Raw genomic sequence first — 23,560 nt, forward strand, 5'->3', positions numbered from 1 at the left:
CAAGTCTGTATTTTAATTCAAAAATAGAAAGTAGAAATAAATTTGGTGTAGAGCTTTGGGATTTAACAATTCATGGGCTTAATAGAAGATTTCAACATTCTTTACAAAACAAACCATGATTTGAGCCCATGTGGCTGGATGAGTTATGATAGCATAGCCCGTATTTGAAGTGTTTGTTTTATTTATCAGCTCATTTATTTGGTTTTCATTGGCAGGTCCTCCATCTTCTCCCCGTAATCTGATGTTCAACATGAACGATACCTGTCTAATGCTGGAATGGTCGCCCCCCAGCGACACGGGGGGGCGTCGGGACCTCACGTACAATGTCCAGTGCAAACGCTGTGGCCCAGAGCCGAACCACTGCCAGCTTTGTGAGGAGGAGCTTCGTTTTCTGCCGCGGCCATTGGGTCTGACCAATGCCACTGTTACTGTTACGGACTTCTCAGCACACGCCAACTACACCTTTGAGATTGAGTCTCTGAACGGTGTGTCGGACATGAGCTCCTTTCCTCGTCAGGTAGCCATCATCACCGTCAGCACTGATCAGGGTGGTGAGTACATAGTATTCCAATTTGATTTGATGTTGGGAGTTTCTTAAATTTCTTACTATACAGTAACTTCAACTCATCATCTATAAAATCATTTCTGCTGCTTTCACATTACTCTTATAATTGCTCTCGCGGCTGCCTTGTTATTGTGTATGGTAATGAGTATAAATGAAACCTGAGTGATATGGCTCTTTATGGCCAGTGGCCTAACACAAAAGCTTTTTTACGTCTTCATTATTCAACTTGATGTATTAGTACATTAGCTCAAATTCTGACTGGATTTCACGTAAATTTAATGATGTTTAGGTCAGTGAACCCAACATTAATTTTCGTTAGTGACAATGCCAACAAATGGCAGGACCATTTAGGATTTGTTTTCATGGTTCATGATCCCTTTGTCTGGATTTGTTGATTTAAGTAGAATCTTTACATGGAACAGACTAGTGTATGTAATGATGTGCATTTGTTTGTGCCCCACACATGCACCATGCAAAATCAATACACATTCTTGCCAATGGCAAGCTGACACACTGTTCTGTTTCAGTTTAATGCAGTTCAGTTCAGTTTTCTTCATAAGGTGTCAAGTCACAACAAAAAGTCAAATCAGGGCACCTTGAATTTCCCCTGAACAAGTCCAACAAGGCAATAGTAGGGAGAAAAAACAGACTTTGAAAGAACCAGACTAAGGGAGGGGGCCACCTGCATGAAAGGACAGGAAGGAAGAGAGCAGGATCACAACAACAAACAATAGATATTGAGCAGCTTGATCGACTTGTAATCGCACTTTAAAGAAATGTTTCAGGAGCCAGGTACCTGCAGAAAGGTACCGGGAGAGATAAAGCTATGGGAAAGAGAGAAACAAAGGTATTGACATGCAATAATGACATATAAATGGAGAGTAAGAGAGCGGTAGTGACAGTAATGTCCCAAGAAATGCTGCAGAATAGCAATAAAGGAATGAAAGCAAGCAAACATCAAATCTTCAAAAAGTGCTTTCAACTGTGCTGTGATTTGGACTACTTTGGCTTTCATCATGAGACACAATCACCCAAAAATATCCAGTTAAGACCATTGGGAAAATGAGCCTCTGTAAGACTGTGGATGGATTTTACTGTTAGAGAAATAGCTGAAATACTCTTTTTGTTATCAGAATTGAATGTACTCTGTCCAGTCACATTTGGCTTTTGTAAAAGTGTATGATTGTTTCATTTAAGCATTCTTATGTGAAAGGAGCCAATGGGAAGTCATCCGGCATGTTGACAGGGATATGAGTTTCTTATGGCCTTAAGGTGAGGGTTTCTGACGCACATGCTCTATGGGCCCGAATTTGAGCAAGAGTACAATAATTCAGATACACCATAACAGAGGCTTGGAAAACCTTTCACTCAAATCATTGAAGCACCACTTTTTAATCTGGCATCCTGTAGTCATTAATATATCCATAGCTATGGTCTCAAATTAACTCTCTAATGACTATTTGTTTAAATTACAGTAGGATTTCACTTACGCAGCATTTATTTTCCAAGTCTACAAAATATTATCCTGTCTTTCTTGAACATTCATAGTATAAATAAAAATAGAAAAATATTGAAATTTGTTGGAATCATACACTATTAAGATAGAACTTAATTCTTGAAGTATATCTCAGCCACCGCAACACCAGAATGACTGTATATTTTGGAACCACGTGCATTATAAGTCATTCCAAATATGAGCCTTTATTGAAGTAATCAATTTATAGTGTTATGGGGCCCTGCTGGATGTTTGTGCTCCCTGAAAGCCTGTTAAAATATAAGTTTTTATTATTGTGAAATAAATTTAATCTATTATCTTCATCTGTAACCTTCAATGTGCTTGACAGAGAAAGACTGCAGTTACTTTAGCCTCCCTTGCCAAAGCAATAAATGACAGGAGAGGACCACAATGAGATCCTTTCTACCTTTTTCCTTCAAACAATGCTTTAATGTTGTATGGCCCTTAATTCCTGTGGGAAACATTTTGGTTTATAGCATGTTTATGCTTTTGATTTGTGATTTAAAAACGCTGTGCTTTTTCCTCCTCCCTCTCCTGCCCTCTTATCACTATTCTCTCAACCATTTTTCCCTGTTGGTTGTTTGTCCTCCTCTTTACCTCCCTCTCATGTGTCCTGCTTCCAAGTACATTTTTCTTTCGTCTTTGTTCCCTCCTTCCCTCTGTTGAATTGGGAGTCTGGGAGAAATACATTTTCTCTTACAGCCAAAACACATTAAATATATTATTCTGTGTCATGGGGGACAACTCTAGAAGGCACACTCAACTCAATGTTACACGCAGACGTTTTATTTTACTAAGATGTTCAGTTTAATGGGTAGTCAAGGCAGGTCCCTGGGCTGTAGGCAAGATCCATTTGAACACTAATATAGCCAGATGCTGCTATTTAGGATGCTCAAGGGAAGAGACAGATTTATGGCCCTCAGTCAGCGATAAGAAGACTTATGCTCTACTTTCACCACTATCACCTTGACAGAAACCAGAGTTTGATAATTGATATTAATTCTAATGGAAATCATCAAAGTTTATTGCTCACATTGTTGGATGAGCAGGGTAAACTGTAACTATACAAAGCACAATCTTTCTTGTTGATGATCCTAATAAATACACTTCCTGGCCAGTAAAAAAAATATTAAATGTCACCACCTGTACATTATATATTATGAGTAGTTTCTCATTCCTTAAACAACCATGTCGACACATGTTGCTCTTTTTCAGAGGGGTCATTGTTAAAACCTGTAGGATAGTGGTGAACCATCATCTTTGAGGGACTTTTTAAGTGTAGTCAGAAGAATGTTTTTGATCACGGATCATTTAAACTTTTGGTGACATTAAATCAGAAAGGAAAAAAATAGTAGAACTTACCAAACTGTTTAATAGTGAAAGTAAGAGCATTTTGAAATGCACAAGGCATAGAGATTTCAAAGTATTGGGACTAAACAGTTTAGTTAACAGGTTTTAGAAAACTACTTATCAATGGGGCTGTTTGAAAAAGTAGACTTCCATTTGCAAGGGAGATTAAAAATTGAACAGTCAAGCAGCATAAAAATGGCATGTAGTCAGATGAGACGATGTTTACCCTGTTCCAGAGTGCCACGCACATCATGGTAAGATGTCTGAGTAAGAAGGACATAAATTCCTTAACTTTATTGGTGCTCTTCACTCTTTTCAATGAAGAGACATATAGAGACATACAGATGAAGCCATGCCAGCTAGGGCATTTATTTTCCAGCAAAACATTACTTTGTAACTAGATGAGAAGTGTTGCGTACTTTAAAAAAAAAAATGTTTTTAATGCTGGGTGTGATTGTTCGTATTGTTCGATCGTTTTAACAGTCTAACTTAATCAAGTGTGTAGAGCAATGAGAATGATTTACATTCTCATCATTGTTATCCCTACATAACCACTATAGACTCCCAGATTTGCAAAATCTACTGACAGCTGCTGTATTGACGCTGGAAGTGAGACAAGGTTCATCTTCGTGGCGCAATGACTGGTTAAAAAAAATGGCACTTGCCACATTGTCAGTAACATAAACACTGCAGTGGCTTCTGAAAAGGTTGCAAACAGTTTGAAGAGTGCATAGGGTCAGCATATTCACTCAAGTCAAAGATAACCATGCAAACCATCTTAAGAAAAGGAAATTTGAATTGCATCAGAGATATGCATACCTACTTTGGCACATCCAGTATTCCTCCCCTGACACATCCACCTAAACCTCCCGGTGATGGGCTTGTTTGGAAAGGTGCACATAGAATTCATACACACCATTAGCATAGTGTTGCCATCAGCAGAAATGAGACAGCCATGTGAATTTCAGTGTTGCGAAAAATATCAAGAGTCTGCTGTAATAATTTACTCTAACCATAAATAAATTAGACTGTCATTAAAATGCATATGGCCATTTTGGTCAAAGCCTTGTGCCACTGAAGTCAGTGTATGATTTGTTGTGCTTATGATGGGCTGCTTTACGAAAACACACACACTTGCAAATACAGCTTAAAGTATTGTAAACAAGCATGAGTGAAACTAAGAAACTATACAGACCTGCGGTAATTTCCTGTCAGGCATAACCTATTGAATATTTTGTGAAGCTTATCTGATATATTTACAACTATCAGTCTTTATAACACACATGGGCACTGAGACTCTGTGGAGAATTTTAATGTTATGGATTAACTGTAAGGGAAGGGTTTAGCCTGAAGTAAATCCCCTCAAATTAGAGGAGAGAAAAATAGATTTATGATAAATTGTGTGAGTCTTTGCAGTTCTTTAGGTGCATGTCACTACTGTGACCTGGGTGTCTTAATAGTTTACCATCAGCATAATGCCAAAAAAGGTTATCTTCCTGCAGACTGAAATGTTGTTTGCTCTGTTCTATTGGAAGGAATTAGAGAAACTTGCAAGGTGCCTCGGTAAATTGTCTTGAATCCCACATGAACACTCCCTGACTGGGTCAGAAACAAAAGAAAGTGAAAGCAGCTGTTGGATGAAGGGTGACAGGTGGATAAGGATGTAGAAGGTTAAGTGAAGACAGGTGGAGTGAAACAAGGGAGTCGGTGTAAAAAAAAAAAGAGAGAAGAGAGAGGAGAGAAAGGAAAAGAAAAAGAAGAATGGTGTTATGAATGTGGAAAGCAGGGGAAAAGTAGGACTGAGACAAATGAAATAAATAAAAGAGATTAAGAGGCGGGTGAAAAAAGACAGAAAATGAGAAGCAGAGTCTGGGAAGATGATTGAGTAAGAACAGGAATGAAAGAGCAAAGGGGGTGGCAGAAAGAAGAAGAGGGTAAATTAAAATAAAGGGAAGGGTAAAGGAAGAGGATAAAGAGACTGCAGAGAAAAAGTTTAAGTGTTTGTGTGGGGGTGGGTGTGCGTGTGTGAGTGTGTAATGTGCCCTCTTTTACTAAATTCTTCTTGTTAAAAAATTGGAAACCCACTCGTGGATCCCATAGGTTCAAGTTTCAGGGCTAGGATTAGTACAGTAAAACTTGATATAGTTTACCTGAGTTTACCTGAATATATATAAAGGTACTTTCAGACAGCAGGAAACTTTTCAAAGTTCACAACTACAGGAGGCAATTCCACTTCTTTCAGTGAACAGTAATTGGTCCAGACAATTTAAGTGTACGGTGATTGAACATACAGAAAAAATAAATGAAAGATTGCGTCCTGATTATAGTTTGTAGAACTTCTTTTATAGTGTCTTTTTTAGATCCTGAGTCAGTGTAGGAGCTTTGCTTGCATGAGGGGCACCATCTGTGATGGAGCTGTGTGCTGATTGGTTGAAATGAAAATTATGTAAATATGCAGTGATTGGTGCAGATGACTACGGTGATTGATTGAACATACAGAAGAGAAAAAAAAAGTTTGTAAAAGTTAGCCATATAAACAATGGTTCGTAAGATTAACTTCTAAAAACCTAAAAAAAAAAACTGTGGAATGGAGCAAAAGTGAGGCCTGAGATTTATCAAGGCTATAGGCAATAGAGAAAGTGTGATCAGTTTACAGTCATCTGTCAACCACCCACTGCCCCTAAAAATCACTTTAGTGTTCCAAATATATCTGTGGAGCAAATGCAACAAAAAAGAAATCCTAAACAAGTATATTATCTTTTAGGGAGCTCCTCTGTCCCTAAAATCCCCCTTATATTGCCAACTATGTGATATTTGTCTTAACTACTGTAACGCTAAAACTTACCTGGAATAAATTCAAGTTTAATCAAAGTTATTAAAGGGAGAAATCACCCACTTCTGAAGTCGACAATGGATTTGATTTTAGGATACATTCTATTCCTGTGAATGGCAAAAATATATATACCTTTGCTAACAGTGTCTGGTGCAATCCCCTTGTGTAGCTGCAACTTCTGCAAGACATCAGGTAACTGACAAGTACTGCTTTTCAGTTTGGTCGAAAAGTAACCTTGTCCAACATATAAAATAGCTTTAACTGTGGAATGTTAGTGAGTTTCATCACATGAACTTCTCAGTTAAGATCTTTTTTTTACAAAATTTCTACGTGGTTAAGATCAAGTTTTGGTTACAACTTGGCTCTTCCACCTTTGTAAGTGTAAACATCAACAGCTCTTTTCCTGAAACCCCTAGAAGTCTCATTTGTTCATACCATGATACATCTCCTTGAACGTTTATGGATCAGACCAAAAACAACCGATAACAATTTCACCTTCAAGTGAGAAGCTAATCTTAGATGTTCTTATACTTCTACAAATAGATAATTGGATAATTTTTCTCAACAATAATTTACCAATTTGCATTTGTTATTGGGGACATTATATCTACTTCCAGCATTTCTGAAAAGGTGTTATTTTGTGTCTTGATGCGCAAAATAGAGAGAACTATAGAGAATTCTAAAGTGTTCATAAACTTTGTTTCGTTGCATTTAGCTTTAAAAAGCTTGTGTGCGTAAACAGGGGGTGGACAGGTGTATGACTGCAGAAAAATAGCAAAGCAGAATGCTGAAGAGGTGGGAAAGGAGTAGGAGGAGGAAGTGACCTAGAAACAAGAAAGTTTCTTTAATCATGCGAAGCAGATGGGTAATTGTGTATGTCAGTGATTCTCAGTGGTGGCAACGCATGTTTTGTAGATGAAAAGCTGATGGGTAAAGGAAACAATCTCAGATCTTCATGATGACATCGAATAATGTGGGAGGAGCCAGCATGAAGAGAACTGCTGTTTGACTTGGCTGTGATTCCAAGTTTCTTTGTCTGTTATCTAAGATGTGATGCCAACAAACTTTCAACAAAACCAGAATTGACATGAGAGTGTGCTTTTCAATTTGTTAACTCGCCAAACTGTGCATATCTTTCAGCATTAAGCAGTGAATTGTATTTCATCTAAACGAAGACTGGTCTAATGTCAGTTATCGGTTTCTTGATCATCTCATGTATATAATAAACCCCATATAGTTCTGCACGTACCTTACACAATGATTTATCAAACTTATGTGAAAATATTCTTACCTCGCATACAAGCTTAATATGTGGTGTGCACAAGGTAATGATTTATTATTGAAAGGTTGGTGTGGTATATGGTATTTGGTATACCTGTGAAAAGTGTTTGATGTAATCCATTATAGCAAAATTGTCTATGTTTCAGATTATGTTTTTATGTATCTGTATTTTAGTGTCAGTGACACTGTTGAGATCTATTTTTTGTTATTCAAAAGAATCAATTATCTAATCACGTCAATCAAGTATCTTTAATAGTCAGTTTAGAATTTGACTCAATTTGCATGGCATCTGCTTCCTATGGATGGATGGTAAATAAAGAGTTGATACTGAAGACACATTTGTTTAACATTTTAGAGCAAAGCGTAAGCACTCTCAAATCAAACTCTCTTTGTAATGGACCCAAATATAAGAAGATCATGAAATGAACTGAAACTTTTGAGTGAATCTTGAAAATTATGAGTTAGATAATAACTGAAGACATCTATTCCCATAACATGCATCTTGTTTTTTGTTTTGAGATTAACACTGTGTCCATCCATCCATCCAGTTTCATACACTTATGCGAGGTTGGGTCGCAGAGGGAACAGGTCTAGGAGAGAAACCCAGACATCCCTCTCCCCAGCGACACTCTCCAGCTCCTCCAGGGGGATCCCAAGGTGTTCCCAGACCAGGAGAGACCTATTATCCCTGTAGCAAGTCTTGGGTCTGCCCTGGGGCCTCTACTCTTCTTCCTCTGGATGGCCGAATTCCTCACCCCATCTCTAAGGCTGAGCCCAACCATCCTCTCAAGAAAACTCATTTCAGCCGCTCTCATCCACGATCTTGTTCTTTCGGTCACCACCCAGATCTCGTGACCATAAGTGAAGGTTGGAACAAAGATGGACCAGTAAATTGAAAACTTAGCCTTCCATCTCAGCTTCCTCTTTACCACAATGGTCCAGAGCAGCGTTCGCATTACATCTGACAAAGCCCCAGTCTGTCTTTCCATCTCTCACTCCAACCTGTCGTAAGATACCCAGATACTTAAACTCTTCCGCCAGAGGCAAGGACTCATCCCCAAACCAGAGAGAACATTCCACCTTTTTCTGGGTAAGAACCGTGGCCTTGGATATGGAAGAACTGACCTTCATGCTGGCTGCTTCACATTGAGCTGTGAACCACTCCAGTGCGTGATGAAGGTATTGGCTTGAAGAAGCCAACAGAACCACATCATCCACAAAAAGCAGAGATGCCACCCTTAGGTTCCCAAACTAAACTCCCTTCTCTCTGCGACTACACCTTGAGAACCTGTCCATGAAAATCACAAACAGGATCGATGACCAGGGGCAGCCCTGGCAGAGTCCAACACACACTGTTAATGAGTTTGACTTAGTACCAAGAATGTAGACACAGCTCTTGCTTTGGTTATACAGGGACAGCATAGCTCATAAAAGCAGCTCCGGTACCCCATACTCCCTCAGCACTCCCCACAGAAGCTCTCAGGGATCACGGTTGTAAGCCTTTTCCAAGTCTACAAAACAAATGTAGACTGGATGGTCAACCTCCTATGACCCCCTAACTAACTATGAAAGGATAAAGATCTGATCCACTGTTCCACGACCTGGGCGAAAACCACGCTGCTCCTCCTAAATCCGAGGTTCAACAATCGGCCGGAGGCTCCTCTCCAGCACCCTATGTAATGATGTTTCATCACCTAAGTCACTGCGCTACAGAACTTTTCTCTGTCTCCATTAATTACCATATGTTTCGGTTACATTTATTACCAATGGCACAATAAATGTGTTCAAATCTTTTGTTTGTTTTGATTGTAGGCATACAATTAATCTTAGGCAAATAGTTGACTTCATATTTATATGACAATGTGTGGTTTTCTCTTCAGGCAATGCCTTTAAAAGCAAATTGGCTGATTGCTTCATTAAACCATGTCTGTTTACACTAATTCACCTTGCATATTCTTTTCAACTTCTTTGCTCCTTTTTGCTTTGAGACTTACACTTTCACATACACGCTATTTAAGATGTGCCAACATATAAAGGAAGACTAATGTTGAGGCAACAGTGACACAAAACTACAAGAGGGTGAAAGAAGCCATGTAACAGATAAACACAATCAGCACAGGCATGTTGAAACATTTTCTAATTTTGGTCAAGGACACATTAAGATGTTATCAGAAATAAATGGATATGTATAGCTGGAGTACAAATGTTCAGAAGCTGATCTTTATTTAACTTGATCAAGATTTACTTCTCTGCGGTGGTTAGAAATATGTATTGTTTAATCTACTGAAAGAATAAGGCCTTATGTTTGATAATATAAATGATTCACTGTTGTTTTTGCATATAGCCTCATCTGTCTAAACCTTAGGTCTAAATCTTCTATAGGAAAGCAAGCGCCAACCCCATAATAAACCGGTAGCTTTAAATGAATAGTATGTGTTAAACTCCTGGCCTTCTTAACCACTGTTCCCCTCCCAGGCAGCCTTCTCCTGGCATTCTGCCACGCTTTAACTAACTATGACAAATTAGCCTCACACTTAATTACTAGCCTGGGAAAATCACAATAATGTTTATTAGGCGCAGCATCATAAAGCAGTGTGTCCAAGCCCCGAGATCAAAGTGCTACACCACAGCAACACTAATAATAACAACAGCCATACAAATTGGCTGAGTGAAATGACCAGGGCCCTCGAGGCGCTGCGTGGGATGGTATGAGGAGGAAGGTGACTTTCTGTAGATGAATCAATACTGTTCTCCACTGTGCTGCTGCACTGAGGTCTGGCTACCAATGTAGACATGGCTGATATCCACTTTGTGTGTATGTCAGAGCACTAGATTTAGCAGAGAACCTTCTTCCATTATGGGTTAATGAAAAAAAAAAGCAGGCACTGATGAAAAATGTTGAATATATCACATTGCACAAGAAGTTTTTTTTCTCTCTCTTGATATACAGTTATGGGCAAAGGTATCTTTGGGGTTTTCTGTCTCGTAGAGATTAAGTGTGTGTGAGTGTGTGAGTGTGTGTCAGACAACAGTTGGGGTGGTGACACTGGCCTTGTGGAGAGAGCAGTCGTAAATACAACCACAGTGCTTGCTGGCTTATTAACAGTTGATTTATCTGCCTCTCTGTGGGGAATGTGCGCCCTTGCCACCCGAGCCCAGAGATCAGCCCCAGGGGGCCCCAATTACCCAATGTCTTGTGCATGTGAAGATTTGTCAGGGGAATATTTGTGTCATGGATGTGCCTTATGTTGCTGTATACATCAGTGCCAGGGTCATCTTCATCATCGCTCTTTCTCTTCACTGACACTCTCCCACATTCACAGTCCCTCTTTATGCCTCCTGTGGTGGGAGATACCGGGGGGGGGGGGGGATAATGGGTCAGGATAAATTCATTCGACAGCTTTCTGTCTCCACAGTGATTTATCAGAGTATTTATTCTGCTGATGTACCTTTATCTTTCTCCGTTTCTCTTCTTTCTCTCCATCCTTCATCTTTCTTTACCTCCAGTGCTTTCACATTAAGCCCATTTGTATGTTTGACTTGTGTGTTCATCACTATAAGTTCTGACATTACATGCCATTATGTTTTACTGTGTTAAAGCAGTTGTTTAGCAGTGCTTTACCTTATCAAGTATCATCTTAATGTTCAGTTTCCTCTGTAGTTCATCAGTTTGCGTCAGGTTGTGCAAATAAAAATGTAGGGATTTTGTCGTATTTAATCCCAGTCTGTTTATTTATGACATTTGAATTTTTCTTTTCTAAGGAATTTAGAAGTATTTAGGTAATTTCTCACTTAATCCTGACTGTCTGGCCCACATGTATTGTCATATTATTATCACTACCGTGTCAGTGTAGCCTGCACTATAGCTTACAAGTGTACAATAATGGAAAGACAGAAAAAATAATTAAATAACAAAACAAAACAACAAGTGTATGTTAAAGTGCCCTCTTGGGAGCCAGAACGTATGTTAAAGTGCCTTCTCTGGAGCCAAAACGTGAGTTAAACTGCCCTCAAGTGTCCTCTTGGGAGCCAAATCGCATTTGCCAAGGTACCCTCTACAGTGGTGAGGATGCACTATATGTGCCCTTTTCTGTCTTTCTGCCCCTGCCCTTCAAAAAGTCTGTGTATGCCACTGGTTGGTTGATATAAGGTACTGTCTGTTCATCCATGCTGACTAAAATCCTCCCACACTCAAGGAATCTGCTGCATTCAGGAAACGACTATTCAGCAGCTGGTGTGACGCTAGAGTGTTGGTTCCGTTTACCTTTGTCTCTGTCCACATGTAATGTTATTCAGTTTAGGGTTGAGGGTAGAAAATAGTTATGGTTATTTTTTACAGTACAATGCTTATGACAATGAGCAGAGTGCAAGAAAAAGGGAGACACTTTAACCCTGGTGTTATCAGTGGATAAATGAATGTATCAACACTGTGAAATTCGTTTGGAGCTAATAGCAGCACCAGGAATACATTGAGATGATGTTTCTAAAAGTGAGAGTTTTAATGAAACGTTCTGTTACTGTGAATCTCATCCGACAAGTCAGTGTGTGAAATGAGCAATTTATGTGACATGAAAGTCAACCTGTTACATGAACAAAAGCTTTCTGAGATGGCACATCTGACGAGGCTGTGATTAAAAAAACAAACAAAAAAAAAAACAATAAGAAGAACAGTACTAATTCCAGATCTGGTCCCAGGGCATCAAAAGTTAATTTACCAAAATTCTAAATCAAATGCCTCCATAACTTTTAATAACCTTGCCTACAAACAGACAGACAAACTAGATGAAGACCAGCAGCCATATCTGCATGGTCTACAGGGGAAGTCCATCTGATTACACATCTGTGCTTCTGCCGCTGCTCAGATGCAGTTATGACAACACTTAAACATGGACTGTCAACCAGCAGCCACACACTTCCCACTCACTCCAGAGCTAGTTCATCTTCATTCTGACCTCACCATCTCTACATGATAGGTCATTTTCAATTCAGCCTAATTCAGCGTTTCAGCAAAAATGAATAGTTTTCTAAAACAGAAACAAACTCTCTTGAGTGCAAAATTATGACTTTGAATATCATTCACATATCACTTATACTTACTCAGTATCTATTTTTCTTATTAGTTAATAACAGCCTTTTGAGAAATTTAATTTCTGTCGATGGCATCACTCATCTTTCAGCCTTTCCGTGCTCTTTCCTGGATGATGTGGAGCTGTTTCCTGATTACTGCTAAACACCTTGGGCCAGATGCATAAATGATGTGTCCACAAAAAAACGTGCGTAGGCCTTTTTAAACACAAAATCTGGTATATATACATTTTATTCGGACCAACTGAAGCCTGATATCGAGTGAAATAGGAACATAACACAAAACCATATTCTTCTGATTGTATTTTTGCATCGTCAGTTATTCATACTCTTATAATGCATTATAGCATAACACCCCTGCGTCACAGTATAATGGCAGTGTGAGACAATGCTAATGAGGTGAAGAGAAGAAGTATTGTACAAGAATACAGCCAACAAACAATAATCTATCTGTACATCTGTGTCTCCCTCCTAATCATCTCCACATAAGGCTGCACACTGTACAGAGTTCATCCATCACAAATAAAGCTAGATGTCCAGTCTTCTGCAGCTCTGATACTGTCTCTATGACCTGATGCACGTATTCCTTTGTGGATTTATTTTGATTGCATCTTTGTTGTTTGACGTCTTCAATTGCCTAGTGATACATTTCGAAAGTTTGTCATTGATTCTAAGTAGTGTAAAATTATCTGAGTTTTGTATGGAGTTACAGGGAGTTTGCTGTTCTTCCCTAGCAATGCATGGCTCTCTATATCTCTAAAATGTCCCCTACGTTTAGCTACAAGTACCAACAACTACACCTATGAATATTTACAGGAAACCTTGTGAGAGCAGGTAAATGCCATGCTTAGTGTTTGTGTTTATACACTTATTTTCATGCGTAAAAGATGTACACAGACACACACACACATATTTATCTGTTGTGGAAGTCAAGTAAAACATAATCCTTGTGCCCTGAGTATACCTCTGAACAACAGAACCACAATTATTGCCACAACTTACTCCCTGTGCTCTTTTTTTTCCCCAGACAGAGTGAGTCCTCCAAGTTGAACCCCTCAGTGTTTGTTCAAGAAAAGGTTGCGGTCTCTATAGAGAGACACAGTGCAATAAAACAAGAGTGAAACAGAAGCAACGGCAAAAGATAGTAAGACTTGCTTCTATGACCTAAGCCTCCCTCTGTCTCTGTCTCTGGGGGCCTTTCAGCTGTTCTCAGCTGTCTTGTGGTAATGATGTCAACAAGCAGCTGCAGCCCACTGACTAACTGACAGCACACCTTCACCAATCAACAGTTTAAGGCAAAGTTAGAGACTGTCCACTTCCCCAAAATGTGCCCAAATGGCATAAGCTGATGCAAGCATATACGCTAAGATAAAATACAGTTCAAAATATTCACCAGCTGACCCAAAAGACATCAGGAGCCTCAATTTATAAAACATACAGTCCATACTTAAGGTGAATGAGCACATAAGGTTGAAAATGTCAGCAGTCAAAAAACAATTCAATTTTATAAATCAATGCACACTCTTCAGGCAGTGTTTCCTATGTAAACCAGTCCACATCGAAGTCTATACACATAACGCAGCCCCGTATCCTGCCCTGTACATGTCCACCTTCAACTATCAGTGCAAACACATAATACATACTGAAGCACACATATTAGCCTTGGGATTAACAATGGCACTGTAGGGTGAATCACTGCAACAACCAAAGGATGACGGACAAAAATAGTTTTGTTCTGGTTCAGAAATAGAGGTGCTTATGGGTCAGAACATGTTTGAGATCTCTAAATTCTCAGCCCCTGCTATGTCCTCCCTTCATGAAGTTTTTCAGCAGTATCAGTGTATCCCTTATTCAGTGTTACATGTATCACCTTGATATTCACATGTATTCGGTGATCACACCAACTCTCTCATACCTTGCAAAATCATCAAAATAATCAACTCTGTCCTCCACCCTGGGATATCATCTGAAAATGGAGGTTTGATAAGCAAACACAATTTAGTTATTTAGCCTGTTTATGTTTTGTTAACTTGGCCTGAATGATGATTATGACTCATAATCAAGACATGGAGTGTAATCATTGTGTGTAATCAGAGCAGCAGTGCAGACTTTGCTGATTTACACAATGTGCAGCAGGTGAATATGTCCCATGTGAGCTCTATACTATATCCCTGTTGCCTGAAACACATGCTGCGTCATATGATCCCTGCCCTACTGAAATTGTGCCCGATGATATATGCACTAATTAGAAGATTTCATGCAAAATGGTGAATGCTCTGCTTCGCAATTCTGTAAAGCAATTTGAAGTTGTCTTGGTTTTATACAACTGAGGTTTATAATTAATCTGGTTGAGGTGAAAAGGAGTTGGTGTTTATTCATGCTTAATAATGGGGAAAGGCAAGCCAGACTCTCCTGAATCCTGCCACCTGCCACATCATTGCACCATCCTCGCACTTCAGCAGCTGCGTTGCTCTCGAAAACTGGCCACAGGTGCCAGTAGCATTCTACCGTCAAGTTTGTTTTTATAGATCTCAATTCTTACATGGGACGTGTTTCTTCAGATTGAAAAAGGAAATACAAAAATTCTGGTCACTAACCATTTTGAATATATGTGAAAAGCTCTGATTTGTGTGCTGATCTGGGCTTTGTTCTGCGAGTAATGTGTAAGACATAAATAAGACATTTGAATGCATGCTGGGTGTTATCATGTATGATGGCTCCCAGGTCTCTGTCATAGGTTGTTTACACCTATTCGCTATTGTTGTGTCTGAATCTGGTCTTCCAACCACCACATTCACTGCAGCAGTATCTTTCTCATTATTTGTACCATACAATAAAGCCAAGTGTTCATCAGCATTCAGTAAAGACCTTGTCACCCTTCTCCATCACAAAAACATCAGATGGTCACCAAAGGTTTCCCACAGATATACTGACTTCAAAAGAAATGTGCGGATTCACATCTCTTCTCCGCTACCGTCCTATTCACAGAGACAAATGAAAACATGTATTCACAAAAAAATGTCATCATCAATTCTGAGGTTTTTTGTTTCGGAACATTATTAAGAAAGATCTGGTCCTAACCAGGCAAATCAGATACATACAACAATGGATGAACAACAGCACATGGCATATTACACTGTGTCACTATTTATTTAATAAAAACAGAACAGAAAGGAAAGAGCAGTGGTTGAAAGCTAAGTACACCATTTTTTTGCATCCATAAGAATAAGGATTGATTGATGATCGACAAGTGTGACCTCCTCCTTTAAAGCAGATAAGTGGGTAGTTTGCTGGTTTGGAGCATTCAGGTGTTTGTTGGCGCTCACAATGCCAAGGAGGTATCAGCAGTGATATAAGTGAAGCAATTGTTGCTGCCCATTATTCTGGGAAGATGTATAGGGCCATTTCCAAACAATTTGATCATTGCATAGTGGAAAAGATTAAAAAACGGCTGCAATCGTCCCAGGAGTGGATGTTCCAGCAAGTTCACCCCAAGGACAGACAATGCATTGCTCAGAAATTGCAAGAAAAAAATGTAAAAAACTTAAGAGCTCTATTTCAGACTCTACAAGCCTCTGTTGGCATGTTAAATGTTAAAGCCCATTACTGTACAATTAGAAAAAGACTGAATGAGTATGGCTTGCTCGGAAGGGTGGCCTGAAACAAGCATTATGAATGTTTGGTCAAAATGCACACCACCATGTTTGGTGAAAAACAAAAGCATCATATCAGCACAAATACCTCACACCAACTGTCAAACACGGTGGTGGAAGGTCATGATTTGGGCTTGTTATGCAGCCACCTGGACACTTAGCAGCGATTGAGTCAATCACAAACTCCTCTGTATACCAAAGTATTCGAGAGTCAAATGTGAAGATCTGTCTGGCAGCTAAAGCTGAACTGAAAATGGATCATGCAACAGGACAGTGATCCCAAGCACAGCAGCAAATCTACAACAGAATGGCATAAAACGAAGGACACAGTCAAAGTTCAGACCTCAACCTGATTTGGATGATTACTTCAAGCTGTGCTTTAGGTGGTTCTAGAAGTTATTGAATCAGGGTTTCCCACACTGCTTCTGCATTTTGGCTTACTATTTGTTCAATTTATAGTGACACAGTATAATATTTTTTATTTCTATGTGTTCTGACACATGAAATCTTAGAATAGAAGAAAGATGTACTTTCTTTTTCACATGATTATACAGAGTTTCAGTCCAACTCCAGACATCATCACCAATAATTATATGTGTTCATGTATTCATCTTTATACATACTGTGAGCATATGGAATGTTTCACTGGATTAATCACAAACAGAGCCAACTGACACACATGCCAGCACTTTATAGCCACACTCTACCTTCACACATACTGCACTTTATCCACCCACACTGCTTTTGATAATGGAGGAGAAAATAACTCGGGTAAAGTTTAGGGAACATTTGATAAATGGAGTGTAAAAGAAAGGATCAAATATCCTGAAAGTCAAAATTACTTGTTGTGTACCTTGTCTCCTTCTATTATTTGTGTCAAAAAGTATGATACATTTTTCATCATTGAAGATGTTATCTAATTATTATCTATTATTGAAATCATAGGTGAAACCTTCAGTAGATCATAGACCAATAGTGGATATTTAATGATCTATGAAACCTCCAATTACAAACCCAATCACAAAAAAGTTGAGACACTGTAAGTATAATTGAAAACCGAATGCAATGATTGGCAGGTCTCATAAACCAATATTGTATCTACGAAATATCAAATGTTGAGCGCAAGACATTTTACTTTTTAAGAAAGATATTAGCTAATTTTGAATTTTTTGACAACATATCTCAAAAAAGTTGTGATGGGGCAAAAAAAGGCAGAATGGAACATACTACATGGAACTGGTAACTTGCACATCTTGAGAGGCACCATCAATATTAACCGTATTCACAACCTTTAGAGCAACATTTGCTCCCATCGAGACAATGCATTTACAGAGAAGGCCTTGCATATTTCAGCAAGACAATGCTATTAGCATACTGCATCTGCATTGCTTCATCTGGATGTTGGACTGGTCAGCCTGCACTTCAGGCCTTTCATTTGGAGCATCATGAAATGTAAATAAGACGAACAAGACAGTGGACTGCTCATCCTATATCATACAGGAATGGGACAGCATTCCTCTACCAATGTGTCCTGCAATTCAGTTTTCAGATGTTCATGGACTGTTGTTTAAAGAGGGGGAGATGTCACACACTGGTAAACGTGACTCTGTCCCAAATTTGTGAGACTTGCTGTTCCCGTCTTATTCAAGATTAGCTAATATTTTTCTTTAAGTAGTAAACTTTCAACATTTGATACACTTTCTATGCTCCATGAATATGTTTTGTGAATAAGATATTGGTTTATGACCATTTTTAATTTTCTCTTAACATAATTGCCACCATTGGTGAAATTATTTTGTGCAACATTATGTAGACATTACAACTGCAGTACTGTTAAGCTCTGAGAGTTTTTGTATGCACTTTAACACATTATACACAAAATGTATTTTCGCAGTAGTGCCATTGAAGTGCCAGGGCTCCACAGGACAACTCAAATACGAGCATTATTTCAGTCTTTTTAATGTCAGTTTGTGCTGTGAATCTCTTCTCATCTTTATTGAGCAGGTGAGAAGGTCTCAGCTGTAAATGTATGTTTGCTTTTGCACAGTTTATAAATACGACCAACTTTCAAACTTACCTACCACTTTGAGTGCTCTGGGGAAGCAGTGCATTTCTCTGGTTGTCTAATAATGACTTCATTCATAGTGTGCATAGTACTTCTCCCTTATGGTAGACACACACACAAAATAACCCCAGTCTGTCTTTAGCTCTCTTTAGAAGGCATTATTAATCTCCTGATAGAAAATTATCTGTCAGTGAGGTATCCACTGCTAAAGGCTGCAAAACTCATTTGTTTAAATAAGTTTTTAAAAAAGGCGAACAAGAGAGCCAGAAGGTGAAACTATAGAAAGTAAATGTGGTGCACAAACTATTCCTTTTATCTCACTCATCATTCAAATCTTTACTGTGACTTTACACATGAAATAAATAAATTAATGCTTTATTTATCCCCCAAACGAAAATTAGAATTTTGCAGACTTAATCATCCTTAGCTGTCATTGTGTATGGATATTGCTGCGACACAGCTGAGATGTAAGTTGTGTGTCTGTATTTACAAAAGAAATGAGTCACTATACAGTTTTTGAGCTATTATTGTGGAACCCATTTGCACTATGGACCAGTGACATTGCTTTGGCGCTTTCTTGTAATAAAGTATGTGTTATGTCACTTTATTTTACCTGGCAGTGCAAATTAAATCTATTTGTCGAAGCAGTTCACCGTTTTACACTATTATGCATCTGTGTACCCCATACACCTCTCACTGTGATGCTCTGTATCTTACAACTCTATTATATCTTAGCCATAACATTTAGATTTTCAGCAGTCTAAGCTACAGTAGTTCTTCTGAGATCAAGCCACACGGGCCGGCTTCTACCTACCTCACACATCAGTCAACAAAGGACCCTCGTGATCCTGTGGCTGCCCTTGCCCTCGCTTGATTTATTCCCGTGCCAGGGCTAATTATTGTATGCTGGGAACACCTCACAGGACCTACCATTTTGTCCAATATTTTAAACTCTTTACAATTAGCATTATAATGAGACAAGCAAAGTTATTCAGTTCACTCAGTAGCTTTAATTCTGTGACATACTGGTGTATGTTTGTATTATGTTAAAAACTGTTTATAATGGTAAGTGCCACAATCTTCCTTGTTTTACTGTATAAAACTAAAACTCTATTATCCATATTGTATTTTCCATAAGGTACAATTATAAAATAAAACATAGAATGAAGACAGTCCAGAGAGTTTGTCAAATTGGTACATGTTGCATCTTTCCCTTCATAACTTCAGCTAATTTTCAGCGTATTCAACCTGAAATCTGAATATAACCTGTCAAGTATTCACAAAAGCTTACTGAAGTAAACTTGTACTTACGTCCAGACTGGATGAATAATGCTGTATTCGTAAAAAATTTGCATGATTGAGTGCGCTTGTCAGTAGAGACCACTGTATGTATTAGAGGAGTGGAGTGCTGTGTTTGCAGTTGTGCAAATTGGATTGTATACACAAACACACACATGCAGACACATGCACAACACCCATACAACAGAAAGAGAGCTGTGTGAAAACCCTGCACCTGTAATGGAGTGATAATGCTGAGTAAGACGCGTGCGCACACACATACAAACACACAAACACAAAGGCGTAATGACTGTAAGGCGTAATAACTCCACGTAACTGGTGGGGCTGTAAAGTCATGACCTAAATGGTTTGGGATTGCAGCATCATTGGTCATTACCACGGAAGGCTTTTGATATATGGCATCTATAAAAGGACCATATAGGGAACAAATTTACACTGGATCCCTGTCTGGAGCAAATACATTGCTGTACCATCGCTGTATAATATATACAAATTAATATAATCAGCTCTTAATGTAAAGAGAATTTTGAATTTAACGATAACTAGTAAAAGTGGGCACTGTCCTGCTGCTATTGTGAATTATAAAAATTGTTTGTATATGTGTGTAAACTAAAAGATTACATGGAATTTGTAAAATATGTAATGAAGAACATACTTCTGTGTTAGCTGGAGCCATTCAATGGAGACTCAAGCTCAATGAGTGAGACTTAAAAGCCCTGTGTTAGCTGCATCTGCTCCACAATAAGCAAACAATGAGAATGTTTGTATCATCCTTATAGAAATTGGACAGTGCTAAAATAACAGCTTACAGGGTCTCTAGGTAATCAGATGCTTGGAGTTCATGATGTGTAAAGCCTTCTTATATCTTAGTGGCATTCTAAAGATAGCAAAAGCAGCTCTAATGAGGAATTGAGACTTACACACTGTGCAGTAGTTGCTGATGTGAGGGGTGATGGTAACAAAATCATCTTAAACATGGATTCGTAGCTAAGACTTCCATTGGAAATATATGTAAAGAAAAGGTAATTGTTGTCTTCAAGGTAATAGCATTTTCTCATCGTTTTTTTTTGTCTTGTCGCTTGCTAAGCAAACAGCAGAATTATCACTTGCTATTGTGCTGTTACTATAGTAAAAGAACAACCAAGAGCCACGATTCTTGATCCTTCGGTCGATGTCGGAGCTAAAAGAAAGAAGAACAGAAAAGAAAAGAAAGGCAAAAACAAAAACTCAGCCACAGCTTTTGCATGCCTTTATATCTTATTTCTGTGTTTGTGAGGAAAGTTTCAAAAAGGGACTCTTAGACCTGTGTTTGTGAGCAGGAATTGTTTTTCCCCGTGTGTTTACGCCGTTCACAGACCTTATACATTATTGATTAAGCCTGCTGATGGCTGAATGTCTGAATGTTTTTCTCAAAGTGTCACGGAGAAGTCACATCTTTTAGCATCGATATGTGTGTGGACATTAAATGCCCATCTATTTGGTTATTCACCATTCTGTATGTGTGTGGGGGTTGTATGTGTGCGTGCGTGTGTGTGTGTGTTTATGTAGTAGTATCACAGATGGATGGCATGCATAACTCACACTCATGCCTCACTAGAAGTAAATCCCAACAGAATACACAGAATGTTTCCCTGTCAAATTGTCCTTGAGTAAGACAGTCAATCCCTGTCTGGTCACTCATTATAAGTCAAATAAAAGCCTCTACAAGATTAATAAAATGTTGTGAGAATATTTTTGCACAAACAGAGGCTCTATAGAAATGAATAGATAGATGGTTTCAGGCCTTTCCTGAGTAATTGTTTTCTCCTCAAGTTCGTATGCAGTGGGCAGCATTATTCTCCATCAGCGTTTTCGCCTTGGCTGTAGATATCGTCATTTAGCACAACAGCCTGATTAGAAAACATTGCAGCTTCAGTAAGTCATCATAAAACAAATTAACTGTTGAATCTATTGCTCAGCCTGTTCCTCTACTCAACTGATGCTCTGGAGCAACGTTAGTAAGCACAACACGAACAATCCCTCAGATCACAAACCCCAGGGACAAGCAGGTTATTCTTCCTTTTCATTCTTTGACCTTATTCTAAACTCAAAAATGCAAACCCTATTTCTAGAAAAGTAGGAGGTTTTTTTTTTTTGTTTTTTTTTCTAAAAATACAACAGTATCCTTTTCAGTGTCCTTACTGACCATCACCAAATTTCATACTGTTTCTCTTCAAATGTCAAACATTTTCAATAGAAGACGAGTCAGGACTTCTGGCAGGTTAATCACGCACAGACACACAGTATCTGTGAAGCCACGCTGTTGTAAGTATTGCAGAACGAGGTCTGGCATTGTCCTACTGAAATTACTGCAGAAAAGACAAAGCTTCGATAGTACCATATGTATCTCCAAAAATCCAATATTCCTGTAATATTTCTGTGTGATCTGTTTGGTTGGCTGTCTCTTTGACTGTTTTAAGGGTGTGTGTTTTATATTAATGTAAAGATGAGGAAAACACTGTTCAGATTTTACTTTTTACTCAAAAGAGTTATGTAGTTACTTTGTAAAATGTAGTAAATAGGTATTCAATCTGCGTATTTCAACATAATAGAGTCTCTAAAACTCTAAAAGCCACCCTAACCCATGTGGAAATGACTGGCTTTTGTTTGATTAGAGCTTAAAAGCACATTAATTGGAGACAGAAGTGATGGATGGGCTTTATGGTGGTCACATTATTCCTACGTCATCAACTTGAATAATAAACAAACCTTATTTGAAAAAAATCAGTCTCTCCTTTATAATCCTTCCTGTCATTTTCCCTTATTATTTGTTATCCATAGAATAGCAAGACAAAGGGCCTGTTTACTTAGCCCCCCCACACACACACACACACACACACACACAGACATATTTTCTCTTTCTGGCACCCTGTCCCTGTTATGACTGCTTGCCATTAAGTCAGTCCCCTCAAGGGAGCCATTAAAGTTTCATCTCATAAGACTAAAGATTTCAGGGAGGTTTGAGAAAAGTTTGGAATAGATACATTTGGGAGACACAGAGAGGCAGAGAAGCGATGCAGAGCTGCTGCCGGCCTATTTTCTCACTGACTGGAGTTAAGGATATATCCCCTCCTCAAACCAGCTTGTCCTGCTGACCTCATGTGTATGTGTAAGAGAGAATGAAGGCCATCCTCCACTCTGGCCAGAATGAACGAAGCTCCCAGTGACTTGGTTTTACACCAGTGAATGCACACACTGAGCCAGAGGCAAAGAAATGAGGATGAAATGTTTGTGTGTGTGTGTGTATATTTCTCTGTGATTGTGGCTTCATTTAATAGTAACTTAAAGTACATGATGTTCCACCCTTACAAGCGTGCAAATCATCTGATTTTATATGAATCACAGTATAAATTTAAACTAAAATGACAGAAAAAAAAATTATAAAACAGACGAACAATTATAGAAATAAAGAAAAGTAATGGATGAGCAGAAGAAAATTTGTCTGGAGTTCCTCTTCTGATATGAAAAAGTTTCATATCAATGTTTTTTTAATGACAATGTGTCACACCGGAGGACAAAGCACTCCACTTATATGCCTCACAAAGTGGGGGAACAGCTAACTGGATTAGGAACCTGCCTTGGAGAGTACTATATACAGTAAAAATATCTTGTGCAAAGGTTGTATGCATATCACTTGGTGCAATAGGGTTGCCTCCTGGAGATTACAGTAATAATCGATTTGTGTTACCTGGGATTGAGAAGAGGTAGAGCAAGGTGAGATTAAACAGGATCAGACACTCACTGGGAAAGAGGAGCAGAATGTGAAAGTATACTCAAAGACTTGTAACAGTCAGTGGTGGAGCTCAAGGATGCCCTGGAAAAAAAAAACTCAGAAGTTCCAGTTTATCTTGAAAACAGAAGATTTTAAATTACA

General features: G+C 38.7%; 1 protein-coding gene across 2 annotated transcripts in view; it reads left to right on the forward strand.

Annotated features, from left to right (window-relative positions):
• The window catches only part of LOC140319577 (ephrin type-A receptor 6-like), a 154,233-nt gene that overhangs the window by 78,840 nt on the left and 51,833 nt on the right, over nucleotides 1-23,560 (forward strand). For both annotated transcript variants that reach the window (XM_072397261.1, XM_072397260.1), the window contains one exon: nucleotides 216-551. In XM_072397261.1, the coding sequence (XP_072253362.1) occupies nucleotides 216-551 (336 nt within the window). The remainder of the gene's footprint in view (nucleotides 1-215; nucleotides 552-23,560) is intronic.

The sequence above is a fragment of the Leuresthes tenuis genome, unplaced genomic scaffold (genome assembly GCF_036924035.1).
Source record: "Leuresthes tenuis unplaced genomic scaffold, fLeuTen1.0.hap1 SCAF_12, whole genome shotgun sequence".
NCBI classification, from domain to species: domain Eukaryota; kingdom Metazoa; phylum Chordata; class Actinopteri; order Atheriniformes; family Atherinopsidae; genus Leuresthes; species Leuresthes tenuis.